The sequence below is a fragment of the Triticum aestivum genome, chromosome 2A (assembly GCF_018294505.1).
Source record: "Triticum aestivum cultivar Chinese Spring chromosome 2A, IWGSC CS RefSeq v2.1, whole genome shotgun sequence".
Taxonomy (NCBI): domain Eukaryota; kingdom Viridiplantae; phylum Streptophyta; class Magnoliopsida; order Poales; family Poaceae; genus Triticum; species Triticum aestivum.
Genome location: NC_057797.1, coordinates 168,218,433 through 168,234,309, shown reverse-complemented (window position 1 = coordinate 168,234,309; position 15,877 = coordinate 168,218,433). Strand labels below are relative to the sequence as shown.

The 15,877-nt window shown below is 39.5% G+C and overlaps 1 protein-coding gene across 1 annotated transcript; it reads right to left on the bottom strand.

Annotated features, from left to right (window-relative positions):
- Positions 1-13,197: 13,197 nt before the first annotated feature.
- On the bottom strand, positions 13,198-15,608 carry LOC123188169 (scarecrow-like protein 32). Its single transcript, XM_044600211.1, has one exon. The coding sequence runs from the start codon at positions 14,900-14,902 to the stop codon at positions 13,523-13,525; it is 1,380 nt and encodes a 459-aa protein (XP_044456146.1). The 5' UTR covers positions 14,903-15,608; the 3' UTR covers positions 13,198-13,522.
- Between the last annotated feature and the right edge of the window lie 269 nt (positions 15,609-15,877).

The window sequence follows — 15,877 nt, the reverse complement described above, 5'->3', positions numbered from 1 at the left end:
AAAAAATATTGTGAGAGAGGTTTGTACAAAAAGAATATCATTTGTGTAACACTAATGAATGGATGAGAAAATTACAAACGAAAATACGTCATAGAAGTTCAACTACTACGCTGAATGAATTTCACAAGAAAAACTTTTAAAATCATCGCGAGTATGAAAAGATGATCAACACGGGAAACTTGAGTGTTTACAGCAGCTTTCCATCGGTATATCACCTGCTCAATTCCGGTGAATGTATGGAGAGCTACTTGCAGTGGTTGGAGATCTACAGAAAAAACACGTGAAAAACATAGTGAAGTTCAAGCACACACGCTGAGAAGTTCAAGTTCTTCACGTGGTGCATATTTGAAAAATCTGTTTCGCGATAAAGGCAGAATGCATGATCTCGCCGTTTTCGAAATTAATTGAAAACGCCCAGGATTCACAGAAAACCATCAACATGAAAAAGTTTCGCATTTTCCGTAGATTTTCAGCGGTATATTATTTGCCCCATTCCGATAATGTTTGTAGAAATTATGGCAAAAATATATTTTTAATCATTTTCAAAATTGACATAAAACCATAATGAATTATGAGAAACAATATATACAAAACAGTTTCGCTTTTCTTCAAGCTTTCCAGCGCCATATCATTTGCTGCATTTGGACGTACGGTTAAAAAATTAGCTCGAAAATACAAACTCGGTGAAACTTGTACCATTTTCTAAATTACTTTCAAACCATTCAAAATTAGAAAAAACTTTTAACATAAATATTAGCGCATTTTCATAAGCTTTCCAACGCCATATTATTTGCCTCAGTTGGATTAGCCGTTTAGAAATAACATCGAAAATACGAACTCGGGTGTTTGGTTTGTGAAATTTTAGATTTTCCGAATTACTCTTTAACCGTAGGGAATTAGAGAAAACTTTAAACATGTGGAAGGAGCGGTTTTGCAGCAGCTTTCCAACGCCATATTATTTGCCTCATTCCAATAAACGGTTTAAAAATGCGATCGAAAATATGATTCACGTTTTTTGTATGAAGAAAAAACGGTTTTCAAAACTGCTCTTAAACCGCTTACATTTTGTCAAAAATTTAACTTGGGTCATGATACTGATGTCATTACATATCCAACGGTATATCGCAAGTCCCATTTGGACACCTTTTAGCTGAAGTTCAACCTAGTACTCGGAGAAGGTCAGGCGCGTTACTCGGAAAGTTCATGTTGTGATCAGAATATTATTCTGGTCCCGTGATCAGAATAATGTTTATGTGTGTGTGTCTATTTATACTATTCATCACCCAGGGTGTAAAATAAGTCATTCTTCATCCGAGGTAATTTTACGATCATTTCATAATTAAATTATGTTTGGAATTCAAATAATTACATTCCTATTGATTCACTATGTAAAATTTGACAAAAGAAAATAAAAATATAGGTCATAAGACGAGAAAATTTACAGTTTAGGTGTATTTTACACTGTTTTTACGCTTGTAATTTTACATAACATAAAATATTTTTTACTACAATTATATATTTTCTTACGGTCTCTTTTTACGTCGAAAATAAAACAAAATTTACGGAACGTAAAATTACACTGCATTAATGGTAAAATAGAGGGGGGTGAAGAAAACTATTCCTCGAGCAGGATGACGAATAGAGAGAGAGTAACACTATTCTACTTTGAGGATTAGAATAGTTATTAGATTAGAATAGTTATTCTTATCATAGCTCACCCTATATAGGCTGAGGAGGGTGTTCCCGAACCGATGGCTACCTCACAAAAAATGCACGGGATCCATCGACGGTGCGCTTCCTCCCCAACAAATGGCGCGCTTCCTCCCCCGTCTTCGGCCGTTGCGCCTCCTCCCCCGTCTCTGGCCGCCGCACCTCCTCCCCAACCACCAGCGCGCGCTTCCTCCACCGTCTCTGGCCGTCGCGCCTCTTCCCCAACCACCAGCGCGCGCTTCCTTCCCTGTCTCCGGCCACCGCGCCTCCCCCCAACCATCGGCGCGCGCTTCCTCCCCGTCTTCGGCCGCCGCGCCTCCTCCCCAACCACGGGCGTGCGTTTCCTTCCCCCGTCTCCGGCTGCCATGCCGCACTCACGCGCCCACACGCCCCATCCAGCCGGCGAACTACACTTGGATCCGTCCGCCGTCCACACGCGCCATCGCGTCCTACTACTGCTCGCCGCCGGCCATCTTCACTTTACCACTGCTCTGCTCCACGGCGGATCCTCCCCTTGCAGGCTTCCCAAGTCACTTCTGCTCCCCCTCCTACTGCCCCTGCGCCACCGGCTGCCACGACTTATCGGCATGTCAAGCAATTTGCTTGTGGCAGGTCGAATAAGTTGCTTCAGTTCAGGCGACTACGAGTGCGGAGGCCGCGGTTCTCTGGCCTGTGGAAGCGGACGAACAGGGATCGTATGGAGGCCTCAGTTCAGAGACGACGAGTGCAGATGTCGCGGTTGTCTGGCCAGATGAGCTCCTCGTGCATCACCTCCCTCTCGCACGGAGCTCTGCTCTATATCTCTCTCCTGTCTGTGTCCATTTCAGGCGTGTGTATGCTGTGGTGCAGCTATTGTCGTTGTCTTTTCTCATGCGTGCACTTGCGCTGTTGGTGCTGATGCCTTCTCCTGCAGAAGCTATTCTCTCTCTCACGTGGTTGTTACCTGCCCTATGCCCTGCATCATGAACTACCATGGTGGCTCTACATCAAATAGGTTGGTCCAGTGCCATTTGATTACTCTACCATCCCTCTTTAATTCAGTCAAAATTTATTGATGTTCTTTGTTGATTCAGCACTGCCATATTTCTTTCTTGCATTGCATTGCACCACACTTGTTCGATGGAATGCGCACAAGGAATGCTCTTCCAAATTAAAACCCATGAGCATGTGGCGGCCCAACTCCGATGAGCTTGTCGACCGGCGAGTCTGCTGCCGCTGATGCTACTGTTGTTTATAATTGTGTGGCTGTACGTCCATGGAAGGTCAAGTACATTTCTCGTGCCAGTTCGAACAAAGTGCAGTGCCAGCACAGCCGCCGCCGGCTAGAATGCCATATATATTTGCTATATGCTGGAGCGTCGAGCAAAGCAAGTTGCGGCTATTTTCCTATGATCATGATTCTGAATTCTTCTCCGTTGATGAGATGTGGCCGCTAACTTTGGATGCTATGGAGGAATGGATAAGATAGTGCGGCGTCTGATGCGATGGAGATGTAATGGATAACATATGGTGACTAATAAAATATTTGGGAGATGGATGAGAATAGTGTGGTTGAAAAAGGGCCACAAACATTGTATTTGTATATACCGTGGTCATCTTATTGTTTGGACTCAGTATGTTTGTGACATTGGACTAGTTTGATTTCTTTGAATATTTTAAAAACTAACGGATGCAATTGGACAAATAGTACAATTTAAAAATACATATACATGAATGAAAAACTATAAATGTTAACCGCAAAAAAGGAAAAAACTATAAATGTTTATTCTTGGCACTGTCCGTGCAGTAAAAGCAGTGGTTTAGTCTATGAGCAACAAAAAATTGGAGAGCTTCATGTACAAGAATCAAGAGAGGTCGCAGTTGAGAAAGCGAGAAGTATGACTTAAAATAATAGATTAGTTCAATTTTAATAAAGAGATATAAATTTTCTCGTTTCTAAAAGAAACCAAGTTCGAACTAAACTAATGGAGTAGTTCGATCTTAATTAAAAATTCAGATTTTGCCTGTTTCATCGTCAAATAAAGTTCAAACTAAAAAGAGAACCTAGTACGAATTAAAAAGGCAACAATTAAAAAAAGTTTATAACAAACGAATTCCCCTCTTTTGGATTTTTTAGTGAAGTTCACATTATAAAAACGAAACCGTTCAAAAAAGTTTATACAAAATGATTTTCCTCATTTGAAAGAAACCTAGAAGGTCAAACTCAAAAAATAGAGCGGTTTGACATTTACTAAAAAACATATGATTTTTTCCCATTACTAAAATAAATAAAACCAAGAAGTCCAAATTAAAAAAAAGAGCAATTTAATGTTTATACAAAATTCAGATTTTTTTTCACTATTAAATAATGAAAAACAAGACGTTCAAACATAAAAAACAAGAAGTTTAAAATTTAAAAATAGAGCAGTTCAAAATTCATAAAAAAATATTTTTACCGTTTCTAAATAAGAAAACTCTAGAAGTTCAAATTTAAATAATAGATTAGTTCAATATTTATTACAAAACTAGAATTTTCCGTTACTAAAGAAATAAACCAAGAAGTTCAAATTACAAAATATAGAGCAGTTTGATATGAAGTTCAAAAAAATATGGAAGTAGTACGATGTTTATAGAAAACCAAAATTCTTTTTATTTCTAGGAAAAATAAAAGTATGAAGTTCATTTTTTTTAAAAAATGCTTGATGCCTATTTGAAAAATAATTCTAAAAATAAATAAGAAGTACAAATTAAAATAACATAGAAGTTCGAAGTATATAAAAAGAACTCAGATTTGTTGCAAGAAGTTCACGTGCACCTTCGTGCACGGTTCAGGATTTATATTGCGGGACGTCCAACCTTAAATTACATGTTTGAAAATGGCAAAAAATGACGTTTGACCTTCAATTGCATGTAATTCGATGTATACACACAAATGTGACAGAAGTTCATAGTGAAAACAACGAGAAGTTCAAGTAATGAAAGGAATGCATTTCAGGTGAGAATAAAAATATAGAAAAATAAAAGCTTAAAAGGTTTGTTAAAAGAAGTTCAAGTTCTTTGTCCGGGGAAGTTCAAAATTTCTTGCGAGAGAGGTTCACCTTGTATTTCCATGTTCAAAAACATTTTTTTATTTTTTAAATAATTCTCTCAATCCACAAAGAAATTCAGTATATTATTTGGGAGCATTTGATTTCAAAAACAAAAACAAAAATTGAAATTATAAAAATGGAAAAAATTCATGTACTACATGGTATGTGTTTAATATGAGGAAAATGAATAAAAAGGTAAGGTCCAATTTTTTTTGTTATAAGTTCAAGTCCTCGGTTCGAGAAATAAAAAAAATCATTGTGAGAGAGGTTTGTATAAAAGGAATATCATTTGTGTAACACCGGCGGAATGGATGAAAAAATTGCAATCGAAAATACATCACAGAAGTTCAACGTGAAAACAGCAAAAAGTTCAACTACTACACTGAATGAATTTCAGATGAAAAACTTTTAAATCGTCACGAGTATGAAAAAATGATCAACACGGAAAAGTTGCATGTTTACAGCAGCTTTCCATCGGTATATCACTTGCTCAATTTCAGTGAGTGGATGGAGACCTACGAGCAAAAAAAAGGACGTGAAAAAATATTAAGAAATAAAACTAGAAAGTCCATATTAAAAAGATGGAGAAGCTCGATAAGCGCTTCAAAATTTCATAAAAAAGATTAAGAAATAAACTAGGAAGCTCATATTAAAAATATGGGAAAGTTCGATTATTATAGAAACTCAGATTTTCCTCGTTATGAAAAATGGAAACAAGAAGTTCAAAAATAAAATAACAAGAAGTTCAACTTTTAAAAATAGAGCGCTTCAAAATTTCATAAAAAATTAAGAAATAAAACTAGGAAGTCCATATTAAAAAGATAGAGAAGTTCGATAATTATAGAAAACTCAGATTTTCCTCGTTATTAAAGTATGGAAACAAGAAGTTCAAAAATAAAATAATAAGAAGTTGCCGAGAAAGTTAAAAAAAATTATTGTAAGAGGGGTTTGTACAAAAATAATATCATTTGCGTAACACTGACAAATGGATGAGAAAATTGCAAACGAAAATACGTCACAAAAGTTAAACATGAAAACAACAGGAAGTTCAACTATTTCACTGAATGAATTTCAGACGAAAAACTTTTAAAATCGTCGCGAGTATGAAAAAATGATTAACTCTAGAAAGTTGCATGGTTATAATAGCAATTCATCGGTATATCACTTGCTCAATTCCGGTGAGTGGATAGAGAGTTGCGAGCAAAAAAAGTACGTGAAAAACAGAGTGAAGTTCAAGTAGATATGTTGAAAAGTTCACGTTTTTCACGCGATGCATTTTCGACGAATCTGTTTCACGATAAAGGCAGAACGAATAATCTCGCCGTTTTCGAAATTACTTGAAAATGGCTAGGAATTAGAGAAAACCATCAACATGAAAAAGTTTCGCATTTTTCGTAGCTTTTCAACGGTATATTATTTGCCCAATTCCGATAAATTTTGAACAAATTACGACGAAAATACATTTTAGCCATTTTCAAAATTGAGTTAAAACCATAAGGAATTGGGAAAACAATATATACCAGAAAGTTCCGCATTTCCTCAAGCTTTCTAACGCCATATCATTTGCTGCATTCGGACACACAGTTAAAAAATTAGCTCAAAAATACAAACTCTGTGGAACTTATACCGTTTTCTAAATTACTTTTAAACCGTTCAAAATTAGAAAAATCTTTTAACATGAAAAAGTAGCGCATTTTCATAAGCTTTCCAATGTCATATCATTTGCCTCAATTGGATAAGCCGTTTAGAAATGGCATCGAAAATACGAACTCGGCTGTTCGATTTGCAAAATTTTATGATTTTCCAAATTACTCTTTAACCATAGGGAATTAGAGAAAAATTTGAACATGTGGAAGGAGAGGTTTTGCAGCAACTTTCTAACGCTATATTATTTGCCTTATTCCGATAAACGGTTTAGAAATGCGATCGAAAATACCATTAACGTTTTTTGTATGAAGAAAAAACGGGTTTCAAAACTGCTCTTAAACCGTTTACATTTTACCAAAAATTTAACTTGGATCATGATACTGGTGTCCATAGCTTTCCAACGATATATCGCAAACCCATTTGGACAATGTTGATGGAAGTTCAACTTAGCATTGGGAGAAGTTCAGGTCGAACAACTGAGGCAGTAAAATTGCAAAAAACGCAATTTCATCACAACCCGAGAACAAAATCCGCCAACGAGCGAAATTCCAATTTAAAATCGGTATTTAGTTGCTAAAAAACATTTCTAGATTGCAGTAACATCATATAGAACACGACTAATCAGAATAATTCGCAGGGGAAGCCACGATTGCAAAGATAGCCCGAAGGTCGGGTTCGTATAGACAAAAGTTCAGGCGCGTTACTCAGGCAGTTCAGTATAATCAGAATATTATTCTGCCCCCGTGATCAGAATAGTGTTATTTCTTAGCTTGCGCGCATTATTTCTTAGCGTACGCTCCGGCCAATCTGACCCAACCGGCGAGTCTGTGCTAATTAGCCCAAAGGGCGCACCAGGAAAAATCCACCGTAACTATTTACGACCAATGTTGGTCCAGGCGATTCGCCAAGCCCTCGTTTCTCCAGAATAAACAATAGTAATGTGTTACAATCACCATGCACTAACACATGGACAGACCATAGTAACATCGTAAAAGAGCCCAACCTAGCCGTTAATTCCTATCTTAGTAATTGGGTTGTATAAAGTATTCTCTTCGTTCCAAATTACTCGTCGCAGTAATGGATATATGTAGAACCAAAATACATCTAGATACATCTAAACCTGCGACAAATAATTCGAAACGGAGGGAGTAGTAATGATGTTATCATCCTTTTCAATGAAAAGTGCACATACAGTAATGCATTACTACATATCGGGCTTCTTTTACTAGGTTTAACATGCACCAGGATCGAAGCACCTTTTTTTGTTGGTAAAAAATCTTTTATTACCATCCACTCCATCTTTTTTACTACTGACAATTAGTGAGCATGCAGTAATTTGTGACTACATGTTAGCAAGGCTTTACTACCTTTAGGAATCAGACCATCGATAATTCATCGCTTGGTAAATAACTTTCGTCCATTACCATGTATATTATCCCCATTACTGCCAATGAATATTGACCTAAGAATCGGGATGCAACGGACCACACATGGTAACCAAATACATGTTGTACATTTTCATAAACATTGGAAACATTTTTCTCATACATGTTGTACATTTTCATAAACATTAGAGACATTTTTATAGACACTTAACATTTTTTAAATGAATGATTAGCATTCTTTCGAACACATGTTTTTGAACATTGTTGTTCTGTGTTTATTTTTTTGAAATATTTCTTGAAACATTTTTTTAAGTTGCACCTACATTTTTCAACACTGCACAAACATTTTCGCGCGAAAGCTATGTTTCTTATTTGAAAATATAACAAAAAGTAAAAAAAAGAAAAGAGAAAAAAAGGAAAATAAAAATAAAAACAAAATCAAGGAACTAACTAAGGAAGCGAACAAATTAAGTGCTACTGGGCTAAGTGGCTAACCCATTATCACGCCGCCTTACGCAAGCGAAGGATTTGTTTCGCTTGGAGTGAGAGATGGTTGCGCCCGGGAGGCTGAAGCCAGCCTCACGCGCTCTGCTGCCTACAGGAGCCGGTGATGGGCCAATCTAGTAGGGACTTGGTTTGGTGACCCTGAGGTCATTCATGATGCCATCATGCTAATTGTCTTTTTTTTTCATTGTTTTCCATTTATATTTTCAGTTTAACTTTAAATGAATATATGTTTAAAATATACTTAAAGATTTTAGAAAAATCATGAAATTTAAGAATGTTAAAATAGTAAAAAAATGTTGAAAGCTTTTAAGAAAAATGTTCATGACAATGAGAAAATATTCTTGTCTTTCGAAAAATGTATGTGATTTATTTAACTGTGTCTACAATGAAAAAAAGTTTTAATGATTTAAAAAAATGTTTCATAGCACTAAACAAATGTACAAAACTATTCAGATAAATATTCTCATGTTTGAAAGAAATGTTAATGACATTTAAAAAATGTTTATACAAATGAAAAAATATGTGTGTGCAAGTTTTAAAAATGTATGCCACCATTTAATAAATATACGTGACATTTTAAAGAAATATTCATGTGTTTCGAAATAATATTTACGACATTTAAAACAATGTTTATATAATTTTATAAAATGATATAATTTCAAATTATTTATTTCCATTAAAAATGAATGGGACATTTTAGATAAATATTCTTGTGTTTCAAAAAAAATATTGTGACACTTTCAGTATTGTTTATACAATGTAAAACAATGTTCACGTAGTATAAAGTAATGCTTATTGTCATTAGAAAATATACCAACACATATTTGGGAAACTATTACCATGTATCCAAGAAAGTTTGTGAAATATATATATTAAAAAATGTGCATCATTGTTTAAAATATGTCCAGTGTGTATTAAAAATATTTAACGGGTGCACTAAAATTTAAAATGTGTAATAAAAAATAGAAATGTGTTAAAGAAAGAAAACTGATAAAACCCAATAAAAAATAACAAAACACAGATGTAGGAAACCAAGAGAGAAACAATACACCCAAAATACTCCCTCCGTCCTAAAATAATTAACTCAATGTTGTACTAACTTTGTATCAGAGCTAGTACAAAGTTGAGTCACTTATTTTGTGACAGAGAAAGTATAAAGAAAGAAAGAGAAACCAAAAAAATGGTGAAACAACAAAGAAAACAGAAGTATAACGAAGGCAAAATAAAAAAACAAAGAAGAAACAAGGAAAACCAAAGAAAAATAAATAAAAGAAAGCGGAAAGGAAAATAATAGAAAAAAATAAAAGAGAAAAACGGAAGGAACGAAGCAGCAATCAGACCCGAACGAACGAACACGTTACTGGTCCGGCCCATACACGTTGGTGCTGCAGGGCTTTGCGGGCGTGACAGACGCTATACTGGCTATAAGCGGGATATATGATTTGCGGAGTCCGATAATCTATGCACCAGCTGCACCAAGGACTTGTGCGCCACTCGATGAAGAGGCCAGATCAACCAACGAGATGGGCTACTGCTGCATTCTACTCCTTCTATTTTTAAATATAAGTCTTTTTAGAGATTCCACAAATGACTATATACGAAATAAAATAAGTGAATCTACATTCTAAAATATGTCTACATATATTCGTATGTTGCATTCCATTTGAAATGTCTAAAAAAATCTTATTTAAGAATGGACGGAGTACATAATTGTACTATAATTGTTTGTAGCGAACTGAACATAACATCGCTCCAAACCCAACGCAAGCATCTCTCTCCCATCATTTCTGTTATTTTATTCTGTTGGTGCCTGCTAAATATTGTGATGCCAAATATCTGCATGGTGTTATGTATTTTTGCTGTTAAAATGCAAGTTTGCCACCACCGAATAGTTATGTGCCCACTAAAAATATAGTTATGTGCTTGTGTCAATGCAATCTTCACATCATGAATTATGTCAATTAAAGCATCATTAAAGCTATGCAATATAAATGCCATGTTTTCGGGTCTTAAATATGTATTGTCTTAACATCTACTCTCCCCGTTCCAAAATAGGTGACTCAACTTTGTATTAAAGTTAGTACAAAATTGAGTCATCTATTTTAAAATGGAGGAAGTACTATCTATATATACATCTATATCTATACCAACATAAAAAGACTGAAAGGGGCATATCAATTAATCTCGACCATCAAATCATGTCAATCCAACGACCTAGACTGATTCAATGTCGAGCGCTCAACACGTTTAGCGTACAGTTAATTTCATGCCAAATATAGTGCTAATCACATAATAACATGCAAATAATATCCTACTTAATATCCGCATGCACTTAATATACTTCTAAATTAACGTGCATTGCACATACACATTGACTAATCTACAATAATGTGTCTAGCATGTTGTCAGAACATTTATTTACAAAAATGTAAACAGTACACGTGCAATAAGAAGTTCGCACAATTTGACTAGATAAAGATATGTGAAATGAAATCGTCATGTTTTTAGCATTCATGCAAACTATTGGAACAAAGTACATAGTGGTAATGCACGGGAGAGCTAGCTAGCTTTAACAAAGCAGTTTTTGCACCATTATGTATAATATGATGACCATTACACAATTATGCTAGGGCCTTATGCAAATGTGTCGGTAGCCTATCTTGTAGCTGATCTTGTCCTTTTGCCTCCATCAAACAGTCCATAAGCGACTGGTGCATCTATTGCACCGGTTCGGTTGATGCATAGGATATGTTCTTACACTCTTTCCCGATTGAGAAGAATTGAGAGTTGTTGCGGAAAGTGCACGTATCCTGAAAGATAAGAGTGTTTCTATGGCACCTAGCTAAATAGTTGCGGTCCATGGTAGATGTATTGCAAGATAGGAATAGGGAGAAGGGAATAGGTGCCATTTTTTGGTCTTGCTAACTAATGGAAGCACTCGTTGTTATAGTGTAATATGGTAGAAGCGTATGCGCCTTAGTCAAGGATGACACCACATATTTCATGTATTGTACGTAAGAACCGACTGTCAGGGAGTAGCTATTCACGATGGTCTCCGAACTCAGGCACACTGACCATCTATATTTACTAGTGACTCCGTGGGCTATCTAGCATGCTCGTCGAATGATGACCAACGAAGATATTTTTCAAAGTCCACTCCCAACTAAGTGCTTCGTCGATCAGTTATAGCTGATTTGGAGGTTACTAGAAGGCAAAAGAATGCTGCTCCTAAAGTACACACCGCCGGACCCGAGCACCCATGGGGTGGATCACCCCACTCATGGAAAGGGCTAAGCATAATGTTGATGCTGGTGAGGCAAAGAACAACATCTTTGGATTGGTGGTGGCATGTGATTGTAGTGGAGCATACTTGGGGTCCCTCGTCACTTCTCGTTCAGGGGGTGACTGACCTAGAGATCCTGAAGTCGATGGTGTGACGAGAAGCTCTGGCTCTCACGACAGATTTGGGGTTACATAAAATCACAGCCACGACTAACTGTTTAGAGGTGGGGATAAAATTGAAGACTGTTGATATGAACTACTATGTTCACGTAATTCTTGTGATTAGGAAGCGGGCAAAAAATTCAGGAGATTTCATTTATTCATGAGGACGGAGCTTTAAAAATGGAAGCTCACGTGATAATACGCTCCGTCCTCCGGTTGCAGGTTGGTCGCCGTGTCTACTGACAGAATTATCCGTTGGGCTTTCTATACTTTACAACATCTTGAGTTAATAAAGTTCCAACATTCCGCTGAAAAAGTGAACCTGATCCACAATTCAGACTCCAGATTTCCATTTTAAATAGAGTTAAGATGTATTAGTCACTTCAGAAACATGAGGAAGAAAAGAACATATTTGCAATGTCATTAGCCTTTGATTATCTAAGAATAAAAACTACATTATCTACACTAGAAGGGCCATTTTAGTTAACAATATTCCCCTAATGAGATCACAGAGAGTCACTTAGGAAAGGAGTATGTGTTATAATGGTGCAAATCAAACATCTGGAGAAGTCCTGCAATATGAAATATACGCTTAGTAACCAAAGAACGAAAGAATCATCGTGACTTTATTCGTTTCTTCTTGGAGGCATCAAATGTGTGTTTATTTACCCACGAGTACACCCCTACGCATTATTCACTGTTCTAAGGTGGCATAGGCAGATCTACTGCGGAGATCATGCCCCACCGGTCAATTTGCAAAAATATAACCATACCTTTCACACATGCCACCTAATATTTGGGTGAAATAGGCAAGGAAATGAGAAATAAACACCACTCAGCTCAGATTTATTTTGGATGTTTTCTTATACATCTTCTACTATCTACTACTACTTATGAAAGCGCGAGTTTGGTGAATCCAAATGATCTGAGCGATCCAACCATCTATACCCAACGTCTCACGTTGCTTCAATGATGTATTCATCACATCATCAATAATTTGGAAATGCGTTAATTGCATTAATTGAAATTGGAAACAACATTAGTTGCACTGAAAGCAATTAATCTTGGAATCAACATCAGTTGTAGTTAATCTAGGAAATAATATTACCGTCAAACTGGTCGTGCCTTGCATGTATACGATTACTTTTTTTTTGAAGCTCATGAGCACGATTACTAACACTCCTTCAAGTAAGACACATGGGCACATTTCTACAATAAAATTTCAAGACCTTTAAAACCTTTAAATGTATATGGCATATGGCTCTCAGATTTGTCAAGGTCCACATTCAATTTTTTTTCCTCACCCTAACCTCAGCATCGATCAGTCACCAAAATATATTCTTCGTAATCTAGAAAAGTTATAGGAAAGCTTCATTTGGTCCTTATCCTTGGTCGGCATTTGTACTTACCAGTCTCCAAAATGAAATCTTATCATGTTCTCGGTATAAAGATCATTCTACATATTTTTCAAGAACACCACATTCTACATTTTTCATGAGTGGGATCCATAATGATCCAAGGTTCCCTTTGTTCATTCTTCTACGGTGTATTTGTAAGAGCCTATCATTACAATGATCAAACTGATCAATTCTCTGCAGTGAATCAGCTAGTAGTAAAAACTAATTTAACAGGACCATCTTTCATATAATGAACATGCACAGAAACCAACCCTAAACCACATTATCCATGCAAGCAATGCGGGCATACACCTACACACTCACTTACCTTGTCAATCACAATGCATCCCGCACGTCGCCTAGCTCACGACGGTGCCCACGCTGAGGCGAAAACAACGTTGTGCCCCTTCCACGTGAGCATGAGGTCGTCGTCCTCCCGCTTCATCCCCCACCCGGCCGCGTGCTCGTTCAACATTGTCCTTATCTCCCCGGCCGCCTCCTCGCCGAACGCCACCGCCCGGAACCCCGCGCCGCGCATCCTTTGCCCCCACCTCGCCCGGTCCTCCTGCCGCTCCACCCTGTCCACCCCTTCCTGCGCCAGAACGTTCTCCACCTTCCACCCGACCTCCGCCTCGTACCACCGCCGCTGCTCGCTCCCCTTGGGCAGGAAGGTGTCCACGGCGTCGTACGGGATCCACAGGAAGTTGAACGCCGCCCGGAGCCTCCCCACCACGTCCCCCGCCGTGAAGTCGGCATCCTCTTCGGCCACGACGACCAGCGTTGGGTCGAGGGTTCGGATGGACTTGAGGAGCATGGTCCGGAGCGAGACCGACTGTGTCAGGCTCACCGACCCGGCCGTCTCGTCGGGCACGGTGTGCAGCAGCATGTGGCAGTTGACGATGAGCGCCTCGGTGCCGTCCGAGACCAGCTGCTGCACCCGGAGCTGGTCGACTAAGGAAGTCAAGGCGTCGGCCGGCGAGGTGGGCACCATCCGGAAGTCCATTGTCACGTTGCGGGATCGCGCGAAGTTGACAAGCTTCGCGCCGAGCTCGTCGTAGGACATGTCGAGCGCCGGCGGTGGCCCGCTGCACCCGACATCAGCGACGGTGAGCCGGAGTATCGGGGGCCCCTCGGCGCGGCTGGCGAGCATGTCGATGAGGGTCGGCATCTGCATGCAGTGCGTCGTGCTGAGGTCGACGACGTGCACGACGGAGAAGCCCTCCACGGCCTCAAGGATGGCGTGGTTGGCGGCCATGTAGCCGAACCGGTGCCACGGCGTGAGGTCGACGAAGCTGGCGAGCTCGACGGCCGTGAAGCGGTGCAGGTGGAGCGCGGCCGACTCGACCGCGGCGGCCACGGCCGCGGTCACCGCCTTGCAGGCCCCCGTCCTGGAAGCGCGCGCGACGAGCGCGCAGAGGAACGCCGCGGTGAGCCGCTGGTTGGAGTCCCCGTCGGCGGGGGCGATGTTGTTGAGCACCCAGAGGATCTGCTGCGTGAGCGTGGCGTCGTTGGCCTCGATGGCGTTGGCGCAGTGCACCAGAAGCTGCTCCATGCAGCCGGCGCTGTTGAGGTTCCCCAGGGAGATCTTGGAGGAGGGCGGCAGCGTCGGGAACAAGCTCCCGGCAGCCGGCCACGGGCGTGCCCTCGGCGCGCCGACGTCAAGGAAGAGCCCTAGCCCTAGCCCGTGGTGCCCATTAGGGTAGAGAGGCGGTGCAGTCACTGCAGCATGGGTGAACTGCATCATGTAGGGGGGTCGCGAGGTGGGTGGAATGGAAGGCAACAAATTTGCGGCGCTGCGGCGATGATTAGAAAAGAGCAAAGAGGCAGAGCTAGTACACGTCCAGCAGTTTGAGGAGCGGATTTGGTGCTTGTACAAGGCATATATAGAGGGCCGTGCACTCGCTCGCCCGAATCGGAGATACAACCTACAGCTACATACACGTGCTTTCCCTATGCCAATAGAACTTTGGGAACGCGTATCAAAGGGGAAACCGAGGGAGACGGAGAATGGAGAGAGCTTGATTGATTCATCAAGTACGTACGTACAGGGAATATTTCAGTCGAGGGATTTGTATTTAGCTAGCTGGCTAGAAACCATCTGGAGCTGGAAGAAAGGGCAGGGAAATTAAAATCTGTGTTCCATGTATGTACCATGAAACAGGATCGAGATCTAACAGCACTATTTTATGCAACTAGCTAGAAGGAATCGACAGGGTGATTAATAAGCACATGTACGTAGTACATGCATGCTTGATATCGATCGACTAGCTAGCAGCTCCGCTGGTATTTGAATCCAAGAGTGAAAGCTGGGGGGAATTGTGCTTGTGGGTCTGTAGTAGTAACTTGTAAGCTGGAGGAGAAACAGGTGCGCGAGAGATCGAGAAGAAGGGGAGGGGAAAGCAGGAGGAAGGTTTACCGGTCACAACTCAAGGTCCATAATTGTAGACGGAATTTTGTGGTCGTTTGTTGGATTGTTGTGGATGGGCACAGCCTTATAGAGTGCTATTAGTCTACTGCAATTATCAGGATAGCACCATGTTACAATAGTTTAATAGTAATAGCTTAGGTAGTACTCCCTTTGTTCAAAAATGCGAGTATAAGACATACTCCCTCCGGTCATTTTTACTCTGCATATTAGAATTCTCTGAAGTCAAACTTCACAAAGTTTGACCGTATTTATATGAAAAAATATCAACATTTGCCATGCTAAAGTTATACA

Bases quoted from the DNA above. Each gene is read 5' to 3' on its own strand.
- LOC123188169 (XM_044600211.1), bottom strand. From the start codon at position 14,902: ATGATGCAGTTCACCCATGCTGCAGTGACTGCACCGCCTCTCTACCCT.